We start from the raw sequence: 27,500 nt of genomic DNA, 5'->3' as shown, positions 1-27,500 counted from the left end.
AAGCTTCCCCTCCTTGCAGAGGTCCTGCCTGGCCAGCTTCAGTCCCTACAGCCCATTTCAGTTCCAAGATATGAAGATAATAACTTTGATCACCGTAACATTTCTGCTTCGTACTAAGTATACCTTAACCACTTTTATTCCCAATAAAAATACAGAGTGGCGAACGTTTCCTCATCTCTAAGTCATGTTTTGCACTTGTGAGTAACTGAATGCTCCTTATATGGACAGACATAATTGAAGATTAATAAATCTGCCTATATTCAGAATATATGTGCATACACAAATATGCCCCCTGCATATTTATTTTCCTCAGATAAAGCCTCATGCGTTTATAACAACATTAAAAATCCACTTAGGAGATGTTGGAGGTGTTGATAAATGAGACTAAAACACAATATTCAAACTTCAGTCCATCACGTAACCAAGTCTGCAGCATCACAACAACTCATCCTAATGACTCCTGTCCTTCTCCTTCAAGACGGGAGCAGGGAGAGAGCGTTTTAACGTTGGTTTGATAGCGCAGACCCTGGCAAGTGAATGTCGATCAGGAACACAGAGACCTGCACAGCAAAAGTGCAGCAGTCTTGGCCACGTTTGGCCTTACCAGCGGTATTTCGTCATGACGCAGAAAGAATCACACAACACCAGGTTGGAAGGGACCACAAGGATCAGGATACATTAAAAATAAATGGTATAAATCATAGCTCACACAGTGATCTATGAGCCCATACCACAGTAGGGCAAGACAAACGTCCTGAATACGCAGCCGCCTCCGCTGCTACAACCACCTCTTGGTATTTCTACAACCTACAGGTTTAACCATCAGGTACAAGAATCTGCTCCAGGTTTGTACTTCCCATTCAAAACAAAACAAATGCTTTTGTTTTGTTTCAAGTATGTCAGTTTTAGGAGCAGGGAATAACTGCAAAAATGTAAAAATAGCTTTATAACGACTTCATGGATACTTTCAGTACACAAAAGAACTACTATAAACATAATACAAGAGACATGCAGATCAAGGCAACTGAGAAACACCAACGACTATCTCATTCACTTCAAACTCAGGTAATTGTTTCATATTTTATCATTATTTAATGCCATACAACACTCTTTAGTGTTCTGGAAAGGACGAAGAATAGCCCTTCCAGAGAGAAGATGCACCAGCTGGGCTGCGATTTCTAAGTGACTGGGCCAGAAAATTAGATTTGTACTTTTCCATTTGAGATAGAGACAAATGAGGGACTTGTCTCTATTTCGTTCGTCAGAGAGCTGGTACTCAGCACAAACTTTACCTGCGTGTCTTTGGAATTGTCCTCATCAGCTGCCATCTGCAGACTGAGCTCAGGATCTGAGCTCTGCTCTCACACGGCAACCACAATCCTACCGAAGGGCCACGTGTGACAAGAGACCACAACTGCCCATTGTCTGAGTTCAAACTGAGGAATTACTGCAGATGCGAGCTTAAGTGGAACTTCTGGTCCCACCTCAACCCTCTATTTCCCCATTTCTTGGAGTTCTTGTTATTGTCTGTTGGAAGTGCCATAGCTGATGGAGCCTGTGAAGCTTGCTCCTCCTTCTCCAGACAAAGAAACAAACAAAAACATTAAATTCAATTTACCTCAATCTTCCTTGATGGAACTCAACAAACATGCAGCTGCTGCTACGATCCAGCTCTTCTGACTTGTCCTGCTAACAAGACCCACAAACCTGCCCACACTTCCTAAATAAATCAGAGAAGATGTAGTTTCCTAATCACACTGGGACTTCAGGCAGGACCGTCTGGCCATGGTTAGACTGGAATGGGCAGGGAGGTTCTGCAGAAAACTCCAGAACATTTACAGATATGCTGAAAGTGTCATTCTGGTATTAATGAACTCAAAATATAAGGTGAAGAAAAAGGATTCACTCGCAGGTGTTGATAAAGCAAAATTTCCAATTTATACCTATAAATTAGGTTTACTAACATCAATATCTCCAACTCATCACGACCTTTGGTTTGAGGTCTTGGCTCGGGATCATGAGATTTAAAACTAAACCTGGGAGTGCTGTTGACCTACAAATTGGGCAGCTTTGGAGAAATCAAGTGAGAAACCCAAAGGAGGAGCTCAAATTCCCCCAGCCCTCCATTCACACACACAACCTAGAACCAGCACAGCGTCAACGTGGAGCCGTGGGCTCTGAACTTCATCCATATATCCTATAAGATTTTATCATCTCAGGGCTCCAAGATGCTCCTGTGCTGCAAATGGGAATAAATCCATGGATTTTGATATCATCTTGTGTACAACTGATTCTGCAAACTGGTATTTGTTATATTGTCTTGCAAACACAGACACATTTCCCCTCTTAGGCTACTACACCATGTCCACAACCTGGTCCATGAGGACTCACCCATTCTACATCCACCCATGAAACAGGGCAACGCTAAACCAAGTTATTTTGGAGAAATTAATTGTGTACCTATTGGAAATACCACTTTCAGAACGATGGTTTATATCAACACAGATATTGTAGTGATTCTCTGGGCAGGTTGAGACAAGAAGACCAGGCCAAGACTGGGGCAGAGAGCCTGGGATGCACCATCATCTCCTGTAGTTTTCACTGCTTCAAGCATATTTGCTTTTCCTCTCTAATTGCACTTAAAATTACAAAAATGAAGTGTTTTTACTGTTCCATTTTTCAACATAGCCCCAAATAGCCACTACCAAATGATTCCCAATCAAGAAATCTGAACCCTTTGTGAAGATCGTGTTGCCAAAGATAACCTGCCCTACAAAAATTAATCTATAACACATGCAATGCAGATGTGCTCTGCTATGTGAAGAGAGCACGAGAACTTCATTTGTCTAAAATACGAATAGCAATTTGTTTAGATTTCTGTAAGTTTCTTTGTAAAGATGCAAGTTAAAAATAACATTCATTAAATCGCTTAACTGTAATAAAACGTAACTATTTGCTTACTGCATGTAAATTAAGTCGGTATCAAAGCACCGATTTTCTTTTTAGTTTGTATTAATTTATTATTGAATTAAAATATCTAACGTGTGAAGCTAAACAGTTCCAGAGCACTTCACAAACACTAATTCACATTTTTTCAAGGCACATATGAAAGCAGCGCAATTAATTCCTACAATTTTCTGGCGCCGACCTCAAAGGTAGAATTTTTGTTTGGTTGGTTTGGTTTTGGCTTTTGTGTTTTCCCTTTTTCTTTCACTTTTAAGGCTAAGCAGCCAGCACAACAACCGTGAAGACACCAAGTGTGATTTCATGAAGTCACTCAGCCCCTTGGCTGCTACCGGTGCCACCGCACACAGCGAAACGAGCTGCAAATTTGAACTCCCGAGATTCATATTATTTAAACAGACATCCTGGAAGCAAACAGAGGAGAAGTCCTATCAGTGACCTCTGTTGGCTTTTCACAGACGAGAGTTGGCTAAATTAATAGGTAGCCCTAACGTAAGCACTGTTTTTGGAGGAAGTTGTTGGAGAAAGTGGAGAAGAAAGTCTCCAAAAGGCAGAGAGGGACCCCGGGGTTATTAATAATTAATATTTGAGGTGCGAGAAGTAGGGGGGGTTGAGGAAACGAGCACAGATGCTCAAACACACCCTGTCCTGCACCTCTGAAAGAACGATGCACTTTTCCAAAGCATCTCAAAAATATTACAGGGACTTTAATAAGTTAGCGAGGTAAATAAATACACATTTACCTGACCTAACAGCCCCGCTGTTTTACATAAATCTGTATTATCAGGAAAATACTTCATACGCTTCGCAACCTGCCATGAAAAAGCGTCTGTTTCCTCATCCCGACCCTCCGCCAAACCCAATGAAATCAGAACAGGCACAAACGTGTTTATACAACGCTAAAGGTTCACGCCAAGCTGAAAGCGAGGAGGAAATTTGACTTTCAGATTGACAAACATACATTCTGGTGTCTGCAACAAAGAACACGCCTGTGTACTTCCCCACTGAGAAGTTGTGTGCGAATCCGTAACAAACCCTCTCAGAGAGGCGTCGCTATCCCTCTGCCTTAAAGCATGGGCAGAGTTAAGGTCAGAGCCCCCAAATCTGCATTTCAGATCTTGACTTTTGTTGCCTTTACTCTTCCGTTTTGCATGAAATATGAATGATGTTCCCCGAAACATTTGGAACGTTCCTTATAGGGAAACAGACATAGTTTTATTGCTTGCCTGCAAACGTATGGCTCGGTCATTGTTCACCCACATAACGACAACGAGGAGCTCGGAGCAAAGTGCTAAGATATAAAAGGCCACGTTCATTCATGTATTGGCCCAAGCTGCAGCACTCTAAAGTACATCAAAAGGTGTTAATGGTTTCAATATTTATCTGCTGCAGGGAAGCACTCTAAAAAGAAGACAGAAAAAAATCTCTGCTAATGGCTGTGTCTCTCCATTAAAATGAAAAGCTTAATGCATCTTATAATCAGAGGACAATTTGCAAATCATTAAGAGAAATGTAAAATTCCATTAAAATACAAATCAAGAGTCCCTCTCTGGACTAATAATCTTTTTGATATTATTTTGCATTTCACTATTTCTGTTCCCAATATCCAGGCACCACAAATGATCAGTTCTTGAACATGCTATTTACCACAGCCTACTTCTTTAACGAGAGACTGCGAGAAGTATAATCTGCTATTCAGAGCAGGTACTAATGAAGAATTCCATATATTCTGAAATTTAATTAAAACCCCAAAGATTTCAAATTAGATGCAATTTGAAATGCCTGGGGCAGAAATACATGCACTTGCGTGGCAAGGGTATCACGCTGAAAGTTGATACCGTAATTGGTCTTGATGTATTTTTGTGTTGCCAGGCTGAAGCACAGAACTCATAACCATATAAAAATTCTCTGTAGATTACCTGCTCATTGAAAATGCCATCACTCAGGTAGTTCTCTACTAAATTACCATGCTACTAAAATGCACAAAGTGATTCGAAGAGAAGAGTGGCACAGCTGGTCGACGCTGCCAATGAGTTATGCATGCGTCGACGCTGCCTTTTTTCTTAGTAAAATATGCTCAGTTGAATATTAAAATATAATTGGCATTCAACCTAAGTAGCTTAAACCATTTTGTTATCTTCTTTTAAACCGATTTGGCTCCTCCACAGTTATTTTCAAGGATGCGATTCACAAACTAATGACACCATCACATTCAGCTAGATTTGTACTATTTTACATTTGTCATAAATAGGAACAATTTCTACAGTCTTCTAGGGATGTCCTTTAACACTGACTCCTCTTGATCATCAAAGGCCCAATTCATGGGGAAAAAAAAAAAGAAAGAAAAAAAAAGAGTGTGCCATTTATGTTGGTTCTTGCATATTTTATTCTGAGAAGAGTGTGGGATGCAAATTTCTAGTGAAAAGTATGTTTTTGCAGTTAAGAAGTCGCTGTTTTTTCCCAGAATATACTGGTCAGCTCCCACGGTCACAAACTCTGAAAGGAGATCTAGCAAACCGTCCTGGAAATAGGTCAGAAAGGGGCATCCTGAGGTCAAGCAGCAGCAAAGTACCTGTATTAGAAAATGGCTTCTCCCCAGCTGAGTTTATCCATGTATCCATCCCCTTACAGGCCTTTGTAAATGCCACTACACTTTCATTTCCTGAAAAGAATTAACAACGGTATTTAGAAACAAGGCGATCAGCATAGTAACAACCACATTGAACACATTACCTTTGAAATACCAAACAGGTATACAAGTATTGACGATATTTCCCATCGATAAGAAAAATTAAGTTGGATGAAAGTTCATTAATAAAATAGGTGTGGGGGCTACATTTATAAAATCCTTTTATCTTGATTATATGGGTTTTTATTAAGTAGGGGTGCAAAGGTTACGTGGGGCTGCATGTGTGGCAAGCAAGCAAACAAATCAGAGGAAAAATGAATTAAATTAAAGTTATTCCTCACAGGTCCGTAATGCGAGCAGGTGGCCGGGGTCTGGGGCTCTGAGGGAAGATGTTGAACACATCATACAAGAAACCTTTGTCCCACATTGCTACTTGTTTTATTCTACCATCAATTCTTACCTTTTTATCTGAATCACATATACAAGCAGTAATGTCGAAAGTTACCAGGTTGGCCAAGGTATTTCTTATATTGTGGTCAACTTCTTCCTTTTGTTTCATGGAGGGAGGAAGGATCTGATTTTGAAAATAACGATTTTATAAAGAAGCAGGTTTTACAGCTGCAGATTACAGTGAAACCATCCTGACTTTGGTCCAACCAGGATGTCACGGGCATAGCAAAGATATATATGTGTGTATGTGTGTATATATATCTCTATATATATCTATATATCTCAGATATTGCACTTCCATCTTCTCCCACCCCACCAGGGCCATCCTGATCAGAGGGCAGTGAATTCATCCAAAAAAGCATAAGACACCAAACACAAACCTTCCCCTCCAGAAACAAAGCCTGGTTTGGAAGCAATTTCAATATTCACACATCTCTGCAGCTATTTCAGAGTCACCACGACTTGCTCCAATGTCCCCAAATTCTCCAAGAGCAAGGAAGGCTTTGGCCTCACACGGTGACACCGTCCAGGTGAACATGAGCTGTGGATCTTCCACCCACACTTACCCAAAAAATAAACTATTTAGATAACACTCCTTTAATCTGACCGTGGCCTATTTGTAATTAATGTGAAGAACACTGACAAAAAAGGATTATCCTACTGAAAATACAAAGCATGTTTTTACTAACCGACCTTTTTGCTGTTCCCCAGCCTCAGAGGGTTTCCAAGGTCCCAGCTCGGGCTGTGGTTACTCCACAAGGCTCCACCAAAAACCCACCATGCACCCAAATCGCTTGGCCAAGGACAGTGGCAAAAACATTTGCACCTCATAGAGTCTGAGAATTGTCAGAAATGGCTTATATGGATATAGACAATTTACCCTACAAACAGTAAACTCAAGAGTAATCCTTAACATAGACAGAAACACACCCAAGCTTCCACTGAAAATGATGGGAATTTAGCTCCGAATTCAAGAGGAACTGGGTCAGGCTATGGCAATCACCTCCCTCCAGAATGCTGCTGTTGTTATTGAGTTTTGGTTTTAAATACAAATAGTTGATACAAAGCAATGGGCCAGCCGGGCTGGAGAAAGAATTTGAGACTGGGTTCCTTTTGCATTTTGTTGTTCTCATCTTTGAAGGTTGGAGAGGATTGATTTCTGTTTGAAAAAAAAATGTAGGAGAGTATTGGATTGTAAAAACCCATTAAACGTCAGCAAAACAGTGACTTCCTGCTTATCAAAACTCTTCTCACATGAAATGCTAATAAAAGAAGGTGCCAGTCTCCGGAATTTGAGTTTTGTGTTGGCAGACAGAAATGCGAAAGCTTGTCATCTCTTTGCACTTGAAGCTGCCATGTCCAGATATGTGAAGTGCTAACGTTTGCGAGCAGATTATTTCACATTACTTTAAAAGAATATTTTCTAAGAGCCTAACCAGCAATGTATTTGCATGTCTGATGAAGCTGCAGGAATGAAAAACGGAAAGTCAGGAACATTTCTCAATTCTTTTCTCTTTAGCGAATTGAATCTCTACTACAAAATTAAGAGAATTTCACAAATTGCTGCATAAATAAATGGCAAGAATGACATTTTGCACTCGTCCAGGAAAGGGCAAGATTTGCCTCCTCCTCAGCACGTTACCCAACAGCACAATTCAATTCTGCAAAACACAGATGTAACCTGGTAATACTGGTAGGTTTATACTTTCCCAGCTTAAGTTTAATGACTTTTCCATTTTTACTGGAAATAAGCTAAACATGGAGAGATGGTACTGGGACCAGTGGGCTGGGGAGGTCTTTGTGTAGGCTGGGTTTGCCGCTTTTCCTATTGAGGATGGACCTGCTCTGGATATGGCATTTACAACACTTCAGAATAAATCACCACGGCACTAGGTCAATACGTTGCTCCTGCACACGTATGCACCTGCAGCATGGAAATATGGATTTAGAGAAGTTCCAGACAAACCCAAACCCACTTGTCTTGCTTTAGCACCCTATTTGGCTGCAAGTCATCCCAGTGAGCTCCAGCCACCTAGCATAGTTTTGGTATTGCGTATATATTTATGTATACTAGATTGTATTTAAAAAGTCATTTAAGCACAGGTACAATTTATTTTAAAGGGGCAAAAGAAGCTATAAGTCATGCACAGGATTGAAGAAAGTTAAAACTACATAGGACTGACATATATATGTCTCTATAGATATCTCTCATATCCATAGGCAATCACTTTAAGAATTACATGTTCATAAAGACACTGAAACTGTGAAGATTTCATTCACTTTAGTATTTACTGTCTTGCTAACATCATTCTAGGAGTGAGCAGAAAACCCTTAAGTTTAAGACGCACTTAACGCTTATAGATTCTACTAACGACCTAATTTACCTAGAGCTCAGTGAAATAGTTCAGAAGTCAAACTCATCCTTTCCATTCCTCACCCTTAACTCCCATTTTCTCCCGTTCTCCTCAAGGCTGCAAATCACCCAAACATAGCATTGCACATTGTTTCATTATATAACACAAAGCCACACAGCGACCTGGGGACCGACCCGCACACCTGAGTGTCCTCCTGCTACTCTCAGCCATTTCTTCCACGCTTTCTCCCCTTTGAGCCTCAGACCTTCCCCCTCTGCTTCCGCAGCTCCTGAAAAGTCCTTTACTCATTCTAATGCTTTAAAGAATGATGTTTTTACCAACTATTTCTTTCCTACTGAATGTGAGTACAGAGTTGCCATCCATAAACTCGCACCTGAAGCTGCAAACTTTCCAGCTTTACCAGGCCTTATTGCAACAGAGTTGATGATTTGCATGATTTTTTAAAGGGAAAAATAGACCTGTATTCATCTTAATACCAAAAATGTTTTTCTTATTCAAAGAATCTTTACATATTGTAAAAGTCTTTGGCTATAATGTATGAGAAAAATTTACTCTCAGGTTATACTGCACGCTGTAATTAAAGCAAGCAGCGTAGGCATTAAAGCCACTTTTTTTAAACATTTAAACATTCATGGGATGTCAAATTTGCCATCTCAGAAGGCAGCAAATTAACAGCTCCACAATCTCCAGAACACTTGTGATTTGACCACTCCAACCAGAGGGAAACCAAACAAACAGACTTTGGCTTTTGCCAGGTTGCAGCCAGAACGCCCAAAATCTGCTTTTCACTCTTAATTTGCTGCTGTTTTTTTATTTTTTTAAATAAAAAAGTGCAAAAGCAATAAAACAAAGAGATGCTCCTGTGCACCACGGGCGGGACGGGCGAGCGTGGGACGTGGGAACCAAGGTCGAGTCCAACTCCACACAAAGTGAATAGCTTTTTCAGCCCAAAATTGGCATTTTATCGAGTGCTTTGCCGTCCTTTGGCAGGGACTTTGAGTTTCTGGAGGAGAAGGCTCCCAGGAAATCACAGGGTAATTATTGATTACAGGCCTGGGTACGAAGCATCTTGCAGGGAGCATGGAGGTACTACCTGTTTCTTTGAAGCCTCTCAGCTCCCATTATGTATGAGGTTTTTCATCAATATCCCTTCTTGGATGAGTAAAACCATTATGCACGGGAAACCTCAGCTGCTAATCCGGCTGGCAAAGCTCATCTCTCACATCTCCATTCTCGGGTTGTTTCTCCTTCACCTTTTTGCGCAGCTTTTCTCTGCCTTTGGTTTGCAAAGTGACACCGAGACGCTCGCAGACCTGCAGAGCCCTCGTTCCTTGCATAAATCACAGCTTATTGGAAGAAATAGGGAGATTGAGCTGGACCCCAGGTTCCAGTATAAGTCGGGGAACGACCTATTAGAGAGCAGTGTAGGGGAAAGGGACCTGGGGGTCCTGGGAACAGCAGGGTGACCATGAGCCAGCACTGGGCCCTTGTGGCCAGGAAGGCCAATGGTACCTGGGGTGGGTTAGAAGGGGGTGGTCAGTAGGTCAGAGAGGTTCTCCTGCCCCTCTGCTCTGCCCTGGGGAGACCACACCTGGAATATTGTGTCCAGTTGTGGCCCCTCAGTTCCAGAAGGACAGGGAACTGCTGCAGAGAGTCCAGCGCAGCCACCAAGATGCTGGAGGGAGTGGAGCATCTCCCGTGTGAGGAAAGGCTGAGGGAGCTGGGGCTCTGGAGCTGGAGAAGAGGAGACTGAGGGGTGACTTATTCATGGGGATCAATATGGAAAGGGGGTGAGCATCAGGAGGATGGAGCCAGGCTCTTCTGGGTGACAACCAGTGATAGGACAAGGGGTAATGGGTGCAAAGTGGAACACAGGAGGTTCCACTGAAAGATGAGCAGAAACTTGATCCTGGTGAGGGTGTCAGAGCCTGGCCCAGGCTGCCCAGGGAGGTTGTGGAGTCTCCTTCTCTGCAGACATTCAAACCCGCCTGGACACCTTCCTGTGGAACCTCAGCTGGGTGTTCCTGCTCCATGGGGGGATTGCACTGGATGAGCTTTCCAGGGCCCTCCAACCCCTGACACTCTGGGATTCTGTCACTGAGCCCTAAGGCCCAGCTTTGTGTCAGGTCTACGTCTCCAGTACAAGGAGCCAACTGAGGAATTCCAGACCCGAGTATATAAAAGCGTGGTTTTTGCCAAGTGAAAGGACTCTATGGGTGAGGATGGTGCTGTGGCATGCAGAGCAGAGCCCAGGGGCTGCTGCTTGGCACAGGGCAAGGGGAAACTCTCCAATTTCCTCCGCTCCCGTTGCTCTAATGAGCCATCTGGTCTGCGCACACACAACCCCTCTGCACCAGCGTCCAGCCCTGCAGCGCGTTCTGCAGCCGCAGCACCGCCGTTATACAGCACACGGAGAAAAGGCAGGAAATTCCCGGCCGGCCCATTTTAGCATTGCCTTTTCCACTGCACAGACCCACAAATCAACAAACTCATGCAAAGGCTTCAAAACAATAATAGGGTCAATTTTCTTCATATAAAGGGGACTAATCATCATGACACCTTACAACTAATTAATCCCTTTCCATTATAAATGTTCAGTGATTTTTCCAAGGTGCAACACCTTGAAGTTATGCTGCGGAGAAGTGGGAAAACCCAACTTTTTCTTTGCTCGATGAAATTCTACATTGAGCACAGGCTGTGACACAAATTGTTGAAAACTCCAGTCTTTCAACTACATTTAAAAAACAATACTGGGTGCATATGGTAAACTGGAGAGCCAGTAAGCCAAGAACTCCTGGAGGTGTTGGGAAAGCAGCCTCAAACTTCTGCTGCGTGTTCTACACCACCAGATTCAAACCTTACCACCAAGCAGCAAAATACCCTTACTTTCCAAACCTGCAAATCTCTCTGCTTTTGTTGTCTCAAAGTTGATTGTCACTGTTTTTCTCTCCAAAAGGAATCACGTCCTAATAGCTGGCACAAAAGTAGCTGCAGAAAATTGACCATGAATGGAGAAGTGCTTCATCCCAAAAGCACTTTACACCTTTTTGTTAAATGAGGAACCTCTTTAATGTGTTTAGCATAAGCAAAACCTTTCCTGTCCTCAGATGATGCTACCACAGGGAAAAAACAATGTTATTAAGCACTGATAAAGAAAGCAAATCTCCAATAGTCACTCCTGAGCACAAAAGCACTTGATGACGGAACTCAAGCCGCCTCATTTCAAAGAACCACACTAAAAGTGGTCATATTTACTGGGGAGGGGAGAAAAGAAGGGCCAAAGGTTTTGATGGCTCGCTAGGAGAGCTGCTGATCAACAGAGGTGTAAGAGAATCAGCGTGATGAGAAAACGCCTTCCCGGCTTCGGATCCTCGCGCTCTCGCTGATGTTTATTCTGCATTTTAAGTGCCTGGAGAAATGAACAGGCACTTTCAAATGTAAATGTGAAAAAGTAAATAAACATAATAACCAAATTTCTAATTTAGTAGCACTGCAATTCTGACTTGCAGATAAATTGAAGTGTACAATGTAATCCATTATAATGCGTTTTTCACCTTACCTTTCTACTAAGTAACTTTAAAAAATAGTTTCTTCTAATTTTTGGCGTGTATTTCCACATTCCTTCCACTACCAATTTTTTCTATTTTCTGAAAGTATTACTAGGGGAAGGGAAGGGAAGGGAAATGCTATCACATTGCTGTGACTTGGGCCACTTTATTCTCCATCATCATTTCCATTACGTACGTGCCTCCCCCCATAAAACACGCACCTGGTCTCAGTCGAAGAACAAATAACTGAACTAAATAAAACAGAACCATGAACCTTCACGTGTTCTAACTATCCAAGCTAAAAAGAATTCAGTAATCCATTTAGGAAAATTATCAAAAGCATTACTTGAAATATTTGGTAGTCTTCTGGTGGATAACTGAGAAGCGGAATTTCCCTGATGTTATTCAAAGACAGAAGGAGCAGCAGCATTAACTCTTTCCCATCCAACTTTGCTCACTTGTGTTCACCCCAATCCTAAAGTTTTCTCAGCATAGGTCATAATTTCATTCCAGCTAATAAAAAAGTCCTCCAATGATAATTTCATCACCTAGAAGGCCAAACCTTCATGAAGACTTTGAGACCTAATGATGCTACGATGAATTGCCATTCTCCAACACATTCATCAGATGGCTTCGCTAAAACTTCTACATGAATTCTTGTAGTAGTTGATAAAAATGATGTTTGTGTCAAAGTTAAAGGGAGACAGTACAATACACAATTTAGTTCTAAAGCTACTCAGTACCCACCCTGTGATCTGACTATGAAAGATGTCACACTGAGAAACGTTCATCGCGTGGAAGAATAAAGTACAGAGCTCATCATTAAAACAAAGGTGCTGTGCAGAGCTCACAAAATGTATTATAGCCCTCCCACCTCCCAAAAGCAACAGCCTGGTTATCTGCAGAATGCGCTGCACAACAACTGCACTCTCATTTTGTTGTTCTACTTGCAGCTGCCATTAGCTAATTAAGAATAAGAAAGTGTGACAGCAAGAAGAAACCTGCTATTTACAGGAATTGGAATAAAAGCAGTAATTAACAGCAGACGGCTGAGTTCTTGGAGATACCACTTGCAGAGGTGTTCCTGTCAAACAGCCCATCCTTTCCACAGGTAAATGTGGCCACTGCTGTACGGTCCCTGTGCCTTAAAATACAAACCTATACACCCATATTTAAAAACCACAAGAAAAGAAAAAGTAAGTATAACTTTGAGTTTATACAAAACCAGGGCTATCGTACCTCATGACAGGTGGAGGATACCAGTGCCTTTCTGGTGCTGCATTATTATGGAATCTAATTCAATTAAAAAGTAGATCTATGAAACGGATGCTTGATTCGCTTGGAAATGATGACATTCATGGACAGACCAGAAAGCACTACAGAAAGCAGGCTTCTGAGATTTTGTTTTAAATAATGAGATCTACTTCATTTCAAGTGATTGACTTCTGTTATCAACACAGCCAGCAAATGGGGAACGGTCAGGAGAAACTTTTCAGGTTTTGTTTTTATCTAAAGACATGAATAGCATAACTTCTTCGTAAAAATACTTGTTCTTTGTTTGAAAAAAAAATACAAATAGTATCTATGATAACTTTGAGGAATCAAAACACTTATACAACCTATCCTTGACTGATTCCATGGCACTGGTGAGGTGTCCATGGAACAGAGTTGACTCGACAGGAGCAGAGGAAACGGCCTCAAGTTGCGCCAGGGGAGGTTGAGGTTGGACCTGGGGAACAATTTCTTCCCCAAAGGGCTGTGGGGCATTGGAACAGGCTGCCCAGGGCAGGGCTGGAGTCACCATCCCTGGAGGGCTGGACAGACGGGCATGAGGTTCTCGGGACATGGGGCAGTGCTGGGGTGGGTTATGGTTGGACTCCATAACCTTGAGGGTCTCTTCCAACCAAAATGATTCTATGATTCTATATCTAAGCCTCAACCCCCCAAAAAAGCTATTTTAAGTCCATAACGACCTTCCCAAAAAGCTTTCTGCCCTTCAGCTGTGTTCATACCCAAACCTTTCAGCCAGCAACCACAGGGAGTTGAACCGCATCACTGCGATCAGCATTGACCCAGAATTCGGGAGATGGGAACCAGCCCCACCACGACCCATGGACGCGGGGAGGGGACGGGCGGCTGTGGCGCACGGCACTGACCTCGGCGGAGCAGCGGGTGGTGGAAGGGCGGCATGGGCAGGCTGGCTGTCCTCCCCGGCTCGCAGAAGTATGCGCACAGCCAGGCCGCGCACTGCCGCAGCGGCTCCGGCAGCTCCTCCGCGCCTCCGCGCAGCTCGCAGGCGGCCCAGGGCTCGGCCCTGCTGCAGGAGAGAAACGGGAAATTACAGTGAGAAAAACCACAGAAGTGAATGCTCATAATATCTACCTTAGCAAAAAAAAAAATCACAACCAACCAACACTCAAAACATTTGACAGAGTTGGGCTTGTCCAGCCTGGAGAAAGCTCCACACAGCATCTTCCAGTACCTAAAGGGACCTACAGGAAAGTTGGAGAGGGACTTTATACAAGGACATGTAGTGACAGGATGAGGGGTGATGGCTTTAAACTGAAAGAAGGGAGATCTAGATTAGATATAAGGAAGAAATTCTTCCCCCTGAGGGTGGTGGGAGCCTGGCCCAGGTTGGCCAGAGGGGTGGTGGATGAACCATCCCTGGAGACATCCCAGGCCAGGCTGGACGGGGCTCTGAGCAACCTGAGCTGGTGAAGATGTCCCTGTCATGGCAGGGGGGGCACTGGGGGAGCTCTAAGGTCCCTTCCAACCCAAACCGTTCTGTGATTCTATGATTCAATCTGGAGTCAGACTCCATCATTTTGTCTGCTCTGATAAAGGTGAAAAGATTCCTAACAGTCATAACAAAAACACATCCCCATCACCTCTAGAAATGCATTGAGGATGCAAGGTTGCTCAAACCTGTGGAAAAAAAATCCGTAAAAGACTGATGAGAGGAAAACGCCGTGCATTAAATGGCAAATGTTAGGGAGCGAGAAAACCAGCCAAGCCCATGGTAGATGAGGCACCCTCGTGGCTCTGGGATGGTGGAGGTGAGGCTTCTCCTCCACGTCCCCCAGGGGCACAGCCCCGTGTCCCCAGGGAAAGGGGGAAAGGAAACCACTTGCTGCTGAACCTGCACCTTCCTCTGCCCCCCTTCCTTCCAGTGACAGTGGCAGGTTTCTGCTTTCCTCCTCTTATTGAATTGGAAGGAAGCAATTGAGAATTCATTTGATTTTCAATGGCAGCTCGTGCTTGCAGGACACTGAAGAGCAAAGCAAGCAAACAGGAAAAGAAAAAAGCACCCACAAACAAAAACCTGTTTGTTCCCTTGCTACTTTTTTCTTCTTTTCCTCTGGAAGAGCAAAGTGTGTATGAGAGCAATGAAAACGTGAACACTGGGCCTGCAAATGCCCAGCCACATTTCCCGGCCCGTCTGCTTTCAGTGCGGCAAAGGGGGTGGTGGTTGGTGATCTCTGGGTGTTGGTGGCACTGGTGGGTGTCTCAGAACTCCAGAGATCGGTTTCAGGGGCCTGATAAACAAACAGAGCCCGTTAGCAACGCACCCAAGAGAAACGATGGGAAGACTGGTGAGGAGACAACGCCAAGGGGACTGCCAAAGCAACGAGCCCTGCCTGCGACCTTCTCGTATCCAGCACCACCAGGAGCCAGCCCAAAGTTCTCTGAGTATTGCAGCGTTTTTTCCTCCTGCTGGAAATACCAGAACGAGCAATTTCTCAATGCTAAAACTGAACTGCACAGTCTTCTGGTGAGAGGTTGGATGTGCCACAAAGCAGGAGAGAGAAAATTGTACAAATATCAAAACACACGAGAACCTGAGACAACGGGAAAAAAGAGAAAACCAGAGCGATTCTGCCACCTGGATATGAGGAAAGAGCAAATTGCCCCGTATGCTTGATCGTGCTGCGAATGAGAGCGAAAATACTTTGTCAGTGCCCTCCCAGCAGAACACTGAAGAAAATGGGACTTGTGATGTACCAGGAATGGCGTCACAGACCCCAGGTCTGCTTTCGCCAGAATGCACCTTTGCAAAAAGACCCAAAGGCTTCATGCGCCCCCATTCATTTTCTGATTAATTGCTAACCACCAAAGGCCAGTAATTACTGATCAGAAAGTGGCGGAAGAGGGACATGGAGGAAGAAAACTAAAATACTCCAGACGCACAAGAACACGAGTTGATGGCTCGGAGCAGAGACAAAACAAAAATGAAGACTCAGTTTGGATGTAGTTTGCTAGAAATCAACCACAATTCCACATTTCTCCCTTTATTTACCAAACTAATGCTTTAGATTTTCCTTTTTTTTTTTTTTAATGTGTGTAAAGTAGTATCAATTTGCTTTATAAAACTGTTATTTGGCTATTTAATAATCTCTTTGCTAAAAAAACAGTATGAGAATCCGTGCGTAAACGTTTTGCATGAATTCCTACAACATGGACCTCAAACCAAGCTCTCAACACCACAGATAATCCGTTATTCTCCACATGTACAACACTCAGCAGAATATGGCTCGGTTTTACTGTGGACTGTTGGAGCTACGACAATATAATAACTACAGAATATAATAACGCCTCTGAAACCTCAAAGAGAACTTGGCAGACTTTTCTGCTCCATTTATCCAGAAGAGCATCGAAAGCACTCAAAACTCCAGGAACCTTATGTTTTTCACATCATCTTGTTTCACATTCTCGAGAGTCTGGAAATGATTTGGACAGTAATATCATCATAAAACCGAAATACTCGGTCTCGTCGGTGCTCTGCCAGCAGACGGCCCCCAGCAGCCACGCTCCCGGCTCTGCCCCACCACCCCAGCACCATCATTCCAGTGTAAGTTGGGAATGACCTATTAGAGAGCAGTGTAGGGGAAAGGGACCTGGGGGTCCTGGGGACAGCAGGGTGACCATGAGCCAGCACTGGGCCCTTGTGGCCAGGAAGGCCAATGGTACCTGGGGTGGGTTAGAAGGGGGTGGTCAGTAGGTCAGAGAGGTTCTCCTGCCCCTCTGCTCTGCCCTGGGGAGACCACCCCTGGAATATTGTGTCCAGTTGTGGCCCCTCAGCTCCAGAAGGACAGGGAACTGCTGGAGAGAGTCCAGCGCAGCCACCAAGATGCTGAAGGGAGTGGAGCATCTCCCGTGTGAGGAAAGGCTGAGGGAGCTGGGGCTCTGGAGCTGGAGAAGAGGAGATTGAGGGGGGCCTCATTCATGGGGATCAATATGGAAGGGGTGAGCATCAGGAGGATGGAGCCAGGCTCTTCTTGGTGACAACCAGTGACAGGACAAGGGGCAATGGGTTCAAACTGGAACACACAACAAGTTCCACTCAAATTTGAGCAGAAACTTGTTCCTGGTGAGGGTGGCAGAGCCTGGCCCAGGCTGCCCAGGGAGGCTGTGGAGTCTCCTTCTCTGCAGACATTCAAACCCGCCTGGACCCCTTCCTGTGGAACCTCAGCTGGGTGTTCCTGCTCCATGGGGGGATTGCACTGGATGAGCTTTCCAGGTCCCTTCCAACCCCTGACACTCTGGGATTCTGTGATAACTCCCTCCTGCTCCAGCAAAGCACCAAACCTCCGGTGTTCCGCCCCAAAACAGGTGGGAAGCAGCACGCCAGCATCACTCTGAAGCCTCAAGGCAACTGCCAGGCCATTAGCTCCTTAATTAATGTAAGGAACAGAATCAAGGTCCATCAATGTCTTCAAGAAGACATGGATTCCAGTGGCTGCTTCGTAGATCTCAACAAGGCTTGGCCATCCCAACCCATGGACACGTCCCCTGCCATCACGGACACATTCCTCACTTCCACGAGCTGTTCCCTGGCAGGACTCTTTGGATATAGGTCTTAATTTCCTTGTTATTTATTTTTAATTACTGCTTTTAAGAACAGTGCCCTGCCACTGCTGAACATCTCCAGATGTCTTTGCTGGGACCGCTCTCCCATCACGGCGACACCAGACACATTCACAGCCCCTGTCACCTCCATGGCCACCTTGGTCAAGACAGCACAAAAATGCCTCGCTTTCCAAGAACGCACTGACTTCTTTTCCTGTAGGATACAAGGTTGATTTGCCAATGTATATGCTGAGAGCTTCAAATTGGCAGCGAGTTAAAAAAAAAAACCAACGTCATATTAATTTTGCTTGGCTAGAAATGCTAACAACTATTCCTGGGAATTTGACAGCATTAATAAAGAAAAAGAATGAACATAACTTATGCATGGGTGTCTTGTCCTGGCCCTCCTCCCCTCTCTCTCCCCGAACTGCAGAGCAGCTCTCCTTCCAAACCTCAGCATTAAAAATTCAACTTAAAACACCAGCTGCCTTTTAAAGCATTTTCTCCGGCTTCAAAGCCACGTTTTGGCCCAACTAAACCATACGTACGATTCAAAAAAGCGAGGCAGAAGTGGTCTCAAAACATTCCTAAGAAGGAAAGGAGAGCAGATATATTACATCAGGGGAAATTTCCCCCCTCGCAGGCAATTCCTCTGCTCAGTGTTGGGCTCCGTGGGAGGTTTCTGAACACCCTGCTCCACACCTTGGTCTTTGAGCATCTCAAATGACAAGACAGACAGGAAAAAACTTACTTGTACACCATTGATGAAAAATATCCATCCGAGGGTCACATTAACTACTCCTGCCTAATCTTTAGCAACGAACAAGAGAAAGGGGACCCTCTGTTTTTGATGTCCTGCCCCTGGTGATCCCTGGTGAAGTGACAACCAAGGGGCCATTTGTTCTGTGCTTCACCTCTGGAAAGCTGATGTCTTACACTTGTGATCCAACAAGATGTGATTTGTACTTTTACATAGGAAAATAAGCATATTCATCTAAAAATGCAAGAAACTGAACAGAAGGTGTAAGGAATTGGACTGCTTTGCTTTTGCCCTAGAGACTGTCATTGCACTTGTTTTCATCGGTCAATTGTGTTCGGTGCTGCCCAAAATTCAAAGTGGAGGTTTTGGTGTTTTCGCTTGGTGAACAAGTGATCATTACTGGAGGGTTTTAAGGGTTTTTTGTTTGCTTAAGCTGAAACCTTTTTGTTTGTATTAACGTGCCAGCCAAAACCACGTGTGCAGTCAGTCAGCTGTGTGTCTGGAGTTCGCGGTGATGTTAAATGGATGTTCGACTGCATCTACACAGCTTTACGATGCGATGCTTAATTAAATCTATATACTCTGCAAACAGAAAAAAAAATCATGCTTGTTTTAGGACATTTAAAAATGTATATTTTATATACATTTCAAGACTGAACAAACCAAGGCAGCCGCTGGGCTCTCGCATCCACGCGGCTGAGGTGTCTTCCCAAGTCTCTTCTCATGTTCGCATGGGATGAAATGACGGAAAAGATGGTTTTAGCAGAGGGGGAGGAAAGCAGCACCACCACCTGTTTCGGTTTAACAGGCTCCTTCCAAACCGCTTGCCAAGAGCTGGAAGTTCCTACCTGTTTCCAAGATAAACATGTAAGCAGCAGATTGGCTGCACAACCATCCTGAATAGCTCAACCATGATGAAAACCCGGGAAACACTGCGAGGAGCCTCCGTGGGCAGCCGTGTTCCAAACTGCTGTGATTATAACTATTTATTCGATTTCTGAGCTACTTTTTGCCTCAGTCAGTCCTCAGTAAACCTTACCAGAAACACAACAAGGTGGACCTTGAGTTGTGCAGTTTGAAATAGAGTGAATAAATCACAGCAGCTCACTGCGGTAAAGCTAAGAGCAGGCAGCTTCGCTACAGTCAATATTATGAGAACGTTGTATCAGCACCTGCAATAATATTTATATGTTTATTTGTATATTTATAAAATATTTGTGTACATCAAATATAATCGGTCAGTTGAACATAACGTCCAATACTCACTTTTGCTGTTGTAGCCACACACACCTGAATGTTTTACCCACCCAAAACAACCTCACCCCCTAGTGTTGGCATCAGAAGAGGTCTATAGGCTGCTTCGGGTGCTGAGCTAATGAAGAGTCCCCTTCATTTCAGTTTGGTTAAGATGCAAACCAAAAAAGCTCCGCAGCACAAACAAAAATCGCAATTCCCTATGCAAGTGCTCCTATATTGCAGCCAGCTAAGGGCCACTGGCGCGTGTGGGTAAACCCAGATGTTGCATTATTATATTACTATGATAACTACAATAGTTCTGCCCAGGTAACAGCAGGAACAAGGACCTAAGATTAAAAAATCAATAGAAAAAAATATATGGAATAGGTGTTCTTACATACAACTTCCCAATCTCTTCTCATAGAAATTAAGAATCTTTGTAGGCTGTTACCTACTGAATTGTATTTTGACACCGCAGTACATACGGCACAGGAGATCACTGGGTTTGCAATATTCTGCTATCTTAAGTATGTAGAAAGTGAACATACTTGGACACTCAACCGCATCCCATTCTATGGTTTTTTCCATTGTGTTCCCTAAACAAAAAAACATAATCACTTTTCTTCATTAACAAAACATTATATATTGTAATAGAAATACATTGGTGGAATTAAGAGGCTTTTGGATTTTGTTATGACCAGAATGCTGTAAAACCAATTATCAGCCATGCTCTTCATGATGCAGAAGGCACAAAATCTCACCAAATCATAGTCACAGAACAGTGTGGGTGGGAAGGGACCTTCCCAGCTCCCCCAGTGCCACCCCTGCCATGAGCAGGGACATCTTCACCAGCTCAGGTTGCTCAGAGCCCTGTCCAGCCTGGCCTGGGATGTCTTCCCGCAGCAAAATCAACATCTCAAACCCATGCCATCGAGTTCAACAGGAGGAGAAAAACCAAGCAGCAAACCCAAGGCCTGCAGAAGACACAATGGGCAGAAAGGAGCAGAAGACAACAACCCATCTCCTAAAGGGAGCCCCGACCTCCCTGCACTGCTCCCGAGGCTCCCCAGCACCTATGGCTTCATGATTCACCACCAGGACAAACAGACAGAACTACCCGGCAGACACAGACACTAAGTTTTAATTAAACCTGTACCAGAAAACAATGCCATTTGTCCCTGGAAATCTGCAAGAACATTTACAGGGTAGCACAATGCTCAGCATCTCTATTGGACAAGGAGCTCCAAGTTGGGGTAAGTAGGAGGAATTACTGTCAGTGGGACACATCTGTTTGTTCTTCTCCATATTTTGACACTTCTTACTAGTCTGTGCTTTAAATAGGTCCAAAACTTATCAAAATTACCATACGTCCAGGAGGGGAATGTGGGTGGACTCCTGAATGGTTTTGATCCTCATGTCAGGGTTAACCCAAGCTTTTGACATCGTGGTTATGGAAAAGGATCTTAGAGAAGGAATCTGCCCGTGGGTGAAGAGGAAATTGTAATGAGCTCCTAAATCACGGGCAATTCTCACGTGTGCAAGAGAATTCACTGCTCATTGTTTAGGGTCTGAAAGGGAGCTCTTGTCCTGAAGTAGGTATGAGGGGCAAGTACCATTTAAAAGGGTATGTACTTTTTAATTTTTTAAGTAGTATTTTCTTATTTTATCAGCAAATAACTGAAGACAGCTCTCCACGTAACGCTCTTGGGAGGTCAGGTTTGTACAAAAAGCTGTCCCGACTAAAAAGCAAAGGTTTCCTGTCCCTTCCCACACCTCCGTGTCTGTGCTTGTCTCACCAAGCCAATATTTCCTTAGAGAAACAGCCGGTATGTCGCTTTTCAAATGGAACAATCAGTAACGATTAGAACACAAAAATGAACATTAAAACGAGACTCGGTCATGCAGCGTTATTCTTTACATAATAAACACCGACTGAGCTGGCATTTTTACTGAAGCCTTCATTGTGAAATTAAATAAAAACGTATTTTATCAGCACCTAAATGTCATTTAAATAGTCTTTCTTTGATAGATGACGGTTGAAGCCACCCCAAAACTGCAGATAAATTATCTGGTCTCTAATGATTCCAAAACGATTACAGGATGCAGAGCAATCTCGTTAAATTTTATTCAAAAGCTTACTACACTTGTGTTTTCTCTTATTTTTCTATCAATGAAACCCATGAGGTTTAAGAACAATTCATTATGTATGAGACCCAACTTACAGTGCTTGACTGTTGATTAATAGGAAAGTTTGCTGTATGTACATTTGCGACATTAGATGCATACAATATGCTAACTTATTCTTTCACCAAAGCTAATTATTTACAAAAATGACTACTTGAGACTACAATTTATTAAATGCATGCAACCAGTCTCAATTTGGCCCCAAAAGACAGTCTGGAATGAAGATCTTTTACTTGATGTGACAACTTCTGGAAACAGTGTTATTAATATTGTAAATGTGGCAAATAAAGAGTTCAAATAGCCGTATGTCTGTGTTGCGTTTTTCCCCCACAACTGAATCAATGAACAAAGCAGCTTTTTAGGTTTAAAATTCATGGGGAAGCACACCCTCACGTAGCTTAATTTAGCCTGTTACTAATGAAGTGTCTGTATGATAGCAGCGAGAGATTAAAAAAGGGACGAGAGCTCCAATAAGCAGAAATAACACCCCAGTTCTCATTGAACGACCCCACCGCAGCTCCTTTTCAGACTTATTTAGAAGAAATTAATACATTTACGGAAGAGCACAAGATCTCAGAACTGAGGAAGACTTATTCCTTGCCATACAAGCCTTCGTAATATTTTCTCCATTCTGTTTTTATGTTATTGAGGATTTAAATTCTTACGGATCTGCCCGGCCAGAAATTCTGCATTACAACGGTACCTCTCTTTTAGCCCGAATAAGAAGCATCAGCGCAAAAATTTAGCTATCAAATACAAATTCCAAATAAACAGGTGCCCCTGTGAGTAAAATACATCGGTATCCAAATGGTCTGGTCTCTTTTTCTCTGGCTCTTGCACTTGAAGATGTGCAGATCGGGTACCAAAGGGCGGTTGGCTGAGGACGGACACACAGCCCACGGCCGCTCCTGCAGATGCTTCAGAGAAGGGGCTGAGACTCCTGTCTTCACATGCCAAGATAAGGAAAATCAATGTCAATGCCCCGAAGACTCAAGTGATAGCACTGAAGGTCATTAAATGCCACTCACTGCCCTGTACCATTAAAGTTTTGATTGGAATCCTATACAGAGAGACACAGATAGCAAACAAGATCTTGCTCTGGGATGCGGCTGTGAGGCCGCGGAGGAACCTTCCCAGGAACACCAGAGACACCCTCACGGAAAACAACACTACGCATGGGCTTGGCTTTAGTGTTCCTGAGCCTGTTTATTGTGTTTTCAGAGAAGCGGAGCTCGTTATGGACAAAGATCTCTGAGAAAACGGATAGATGCAAGGACAGCCACTAAGGTTCTTCACCCACCTGAGACTTCTGCTGTGTGTCCCAGTGCCACAAGCCCTGCCTGGCTGCCCACTCCATGCCAACCTCCTTCCCGCTCCTCATATTGCTCTCTTTCCATGTTCTGCCCTTTTTCTACCCTGGCCACCACCCATCCTCCTAAACTGACCTTGCTTGGACCATCTCACCACTACTCGTCTGACCGTACAGCAGATGCCATGTTCCACCTCTGTGCTGGTCACCAACTTGAGTGCTCTTTTCTTCCCGTCTCCCAACCATGTATTTTCCAGACTCGATCCTGCATGTTGTGCTAGCAGAAGTTGTTCAGAGAGGTCAGGAAAACCGGAGATAATTCTGGTGCTCACCAGCACTGTGAGTCCTTGGTGCTCAGCCCCAAAACAGCCCAGAGACCTCCTTCCCCAGAGAGACCTGTTCCTCCTCTGGGAATGAAACTTGTCAAAGGCCTACAGCTGGGCCACATCTGAAGAACAAAAGTAGTGTTAGATTGGCCTTCTTCACAAATATTTCTTTTTCAAATCACAGAACCACAGCATGGTTGGGGTTGGAAGGGACATCTGGAGATCATCTAGTCCAACCCACCTGCTAAAGCAGGTTCACCTAGAGTTGAATGTACAGAAATGTGTTCAGGTGGGTCTTGAACGTCTTCAAAGACGACGACCCCAAACCAATGGGTTTGGCAGCAGAACGACTGCAAGATTTGTCTAAAAAAGGAAAAAAAATCCAATTTTTGCCCATTTTCTCATTGGAGAGGACCAACCAGTTCTACACTGAGAATGGGGGAAATGAAACGCGTGCCCAAGAGACGCTCAACCAGCGACAATTAAGCAGATGCTTCCCATGAAATGCTTTAAAGCAAAAATGCAGCCGGGTTCCAAGCAGCAGCAGCACACTCTCACCCGAGATGTCAGGCAACATTAAGCACAGGTGATATCATCAGTTCTATCTATAATTAGGTTAAAAGAAAGTCAGTTAATTTTAGCACTTACAAGAAACTGTTACAAAACATTTTTTCCTCCTATAAAAGAACTCTCCCATCAGAGCTGCCAGGTCGGTTTTATCGCAGGCAATTAGCTGGGTCGGGGCTGGCTGGGGGACCCTCAAACCACACACCAGGTCCCCTCGCCTCCCACCCAGCCCCTGCTTTCGGGTACTCACACCCCTCTCCCCACTATTTCCCAGCATCAGCTCGGACAGGAACCCACCAGCTCCATTGCAAAGCAGACCTCATAGTAATAACCCAGTTCCTAAATGGTATCTGAAGTGGAATTTACATTTTTTCTACATATCTAAGATATAATCCCAATTATGCATGGATTTTAGAAAAGGAAAAAAAAACAACAAAACCTATGGCAGTTAAAATACAGATTACACTGCAAACGCCTGGTCTCTGATCTCCACTGGTGCACGGGGAAACTGAGGGAGGAAAACTTCAGGCTGAATTATCGGAACCGGGCTCTGACTTTGGGTGCCCACCTTGACGTGTGTTAGTGCGAGACTTCCAGATGAAAGCGAGCACCGAGAATTACAACCAACAGCACCTGCAGATACTCCAGCCTATTAAAATGAATTAGGATACAGATAAATCAGGAACCTCTTAAGAATTCAAGCCATCAGGCCATTTTTCAAACCGGGTTCCCAGCCTGGCTGTGATGCGGTCCCTGCTCTGAGCATCTCCTGGTAGGACCAACCGCGGGCTCAGGATCTCCCATGGGATGCTTGGACAGAGGTGTGCACGCAGCCTGCCGTGCCACGACTGGAGATGCGCTGCCCATCTGCTGCTTCAAACAATCACGAAAATATTTTCCGCCTGTATTCTGTTTTAAATCAGGTATAAACATTCAGAAACCAACACCGGCATCACGTGAAACCATGGTGAAACTTGTCAAGATCCGGGTTCCTAGGAGGTGTTCATCATCCAGAGTTTCATGTCAACACAGGCTGAGGTCAGGACGCTCAGGAAAAGCTGCTAATGCACGCCAATTAAAACAGCAGAGTTAATAAATATACTCTTTCCGAAGCTTTTCTGCCAGTCTTTAGCATTGTCTCCTACATGCATTGGCAGGATCTTTCCTAAAATGGCATCACCCAACGAAGAATTTGCTTCACTTTTTAGCAATTAGGCCTCAAACCCAGAAATACAACGGCAGGAAAAACAAAAAATATGGGCTATTTTCCTTCATTTTAATCAGCATTTGGCAGTACTGCTTGTTTGCAAGGCAATGCAGTGCCATGGGTCACCTCGTTGGAGGTTTCGTGTGATGACACAAAATGAGGGGACACCTTATCACCGTCTACAACTACTGAAAAGAGGTCGTACCATGGAGGGGGGTGGTCTCTTCTCCCAGGTAGCAAGTGATAGGACAAGAGGCTTAGATTGGATATTAGGAGAAAATTCTTCATGGAGAGGGTTGTCAGGCATTGGAACAGGCTGCCCAGGGCAGTGCTGGAGTCACCATCTCTGCAGAGGTTTAAAAGGTGTTTAGACGAGGTTCTTAGAGACATGGTTTAGTGCTGGAGTTGGGTTATGGTTGGACTTGATGATCCTGAGGGTCTCTCCCAACCAAAATGATCCTATGATTCTGTGACACCCCATTGCACGTACAAGAGCAGACACAAAGCCGTATCTGAGTTGGCTTTGGAGCAGAATGGGGCTCCCACCACGGCCTGTCCCAGGCGCCCACCTCTGCTGCGGGTGCTCCTGCACCTCCCGAACCGGGAAGGAAAGCTTTTCCTCTCCCGGGTAACCAGGCAGAACCCAATCACGGGATTGGAAAACCAGCAGGGCACATCCATAAAACCAACAGAAATACCATTTAAAAAAAAAATGCTGTTATAATTAACTACAATAAGAGTCTATAAAGAGCTAGTTCAAAAGCAGCTGGTTAGACTGAGGATAGGAGCTGGAATTTAAACAAAATCTCCCCTTCACCAACCACGTTGGCCTCAGCACCTCCATCGCTTCACCACCCTCCTGCAAACCTCTGATCGCAGAGGGATCCAGGAGCTCCAGGGCTTCTCCGCGCAGAGGCGCCGCCTCCAGATGTGGGCCCGATGTGACCTTAAAATCACATCCAAACCCCCCGAGGAGGACAAAGCGGGGTCTGGGAAACACAGCGGCACGTTCCTGCGCTGGAACCCCACCGAGGGCCCGCAGCAGGAGAGGGGACGCTCGCAAACCAGCCTTCCAACACGAGACAGACTAAACTACTCCACATAGCTCTGCACAGTTTGAAACGGAGTTACTTCCAAGGCTGCTTTCTCCCCTTCTCCGCTCTGTCTCTGAAGTGGTGAGCGGCGCCTGGAGACCGACGTCCTCCGGGCTTTAGGTGCATCTGCATTACAACCCCATTAGCTTGTGTACTACACTCATTAATAAATAAGCTTCCCACTTAAGTGCCTTTCTTGTAAATTGGTTTGTTCTGTTCCATATAAATAATAAAAATTTCTCTTATCGAGTGTGGCGGATTTTTTTCCTTTACGTACGTACAGACACTATAGCAATTTAACTTAAGAAGCAACAACATTCCTCAACATCCCTTCTCATCAGTCTGTATTTACTATGGCAGACGCAATATGATAAACATTTACCATAAAATAATACCTTTAATAACTGGCATAAGCATATTGACCATACGTCAGAAGTAAAAGGAAAAAACCTACTAAATGGATAGTTATTCTAATTGTATTTTAAAACACTGAGGTCATATTTAGTTTTGAATCCAAGCTCTTAAAACGTGCTTTCTGGCCAGGTTGGAATGATAAAAGCCTTAACAGTAAGCAAAAAAAAAACAAAAAAGAAAGTATGTTATCATTGCAAATCGCTCTTCCAGGTTACTAATACTGCAATAAACACACCAAATAAGAACTTGGTTTTAATCAGAAATACTGTCGCTGGCTTTGAAAACTGCAGCTTGAGTTAAAGGATGATAGAGTTCAGCTCTTTGCTCCAACCCACGAGCTCCTCTGCGCATCCCCCGTCCCTCCTGCGCCTGCAGACAGAAAAACACTTCAAACGGCCATAGCAGAGCGGCTAACATTAGTTTGGAAAACACCTATATTAGCACAACACGCAATATATACACAAAAACAAATAAAGAAATCCTTGACAAGGCAGCCCTAACCATCTGAATGATGAAAACCAGTTTATTTAACTCGGCGTATGGGAAGAAGCAAAGATAAGTTTAGCAATCCCTCCCAGCCGGATTTA

General features: G+C 44.0%; 1 protein-coding gene across 4 annotated transcripts in view; it reads right to left on the bottom strand.

Annotated features, from left to right (window-relative positions):
- The window catches only part of MGMT (O-6-methylguanine-DNA methyltransferase), a 151,919-nt gene that overhangs the window by 18,647 nt on the left and 105,772 nt on the right, over window positions 1-27,500 (bottom strand). For 3 of the 4 annotated variants that reach the window (XM_071812245.1, XM_071812244.1, XM_071812243.1), the window contains 2 exons: window positions 14,123-14,283; window positions 5,537-5,626 (listed from right to left, as the gene is read on the bottom strand). In XM_071812245.1, coding sequence (XP_071668346.1) covers window positions 5,537-5,626; window positions 14,123-14,283 — 251 coding nt within the window. The remainder of the gene's footprint in view (window positions 1-5,536; window positions 5,627-14,122; window positions 14,284-27,500) is intronic. The other variant, XM_065843522.2, reaches the window with a different exon arrangement.

The sequence above is a fragment of the Patagioenas fasciata genome, chromosome 8, assembly GCF_037038585.1.
Source record: "Patagioenas fasciata isolate bPatFas1 chromosome 8, bPatFas1.hap1, whole genome shotgun sequence".
Classification (NCBI taxonomy): Eukaryota; Metazoa; Chordata; class Aves; order Columbiformes; family Columbidae; genus Patagioenas; species Patagioenas fasciata.
Note: the sequence above shows the minus strand (reverse complement) of the source record. Positions and strands in the feature narration are given on the sequence as shown.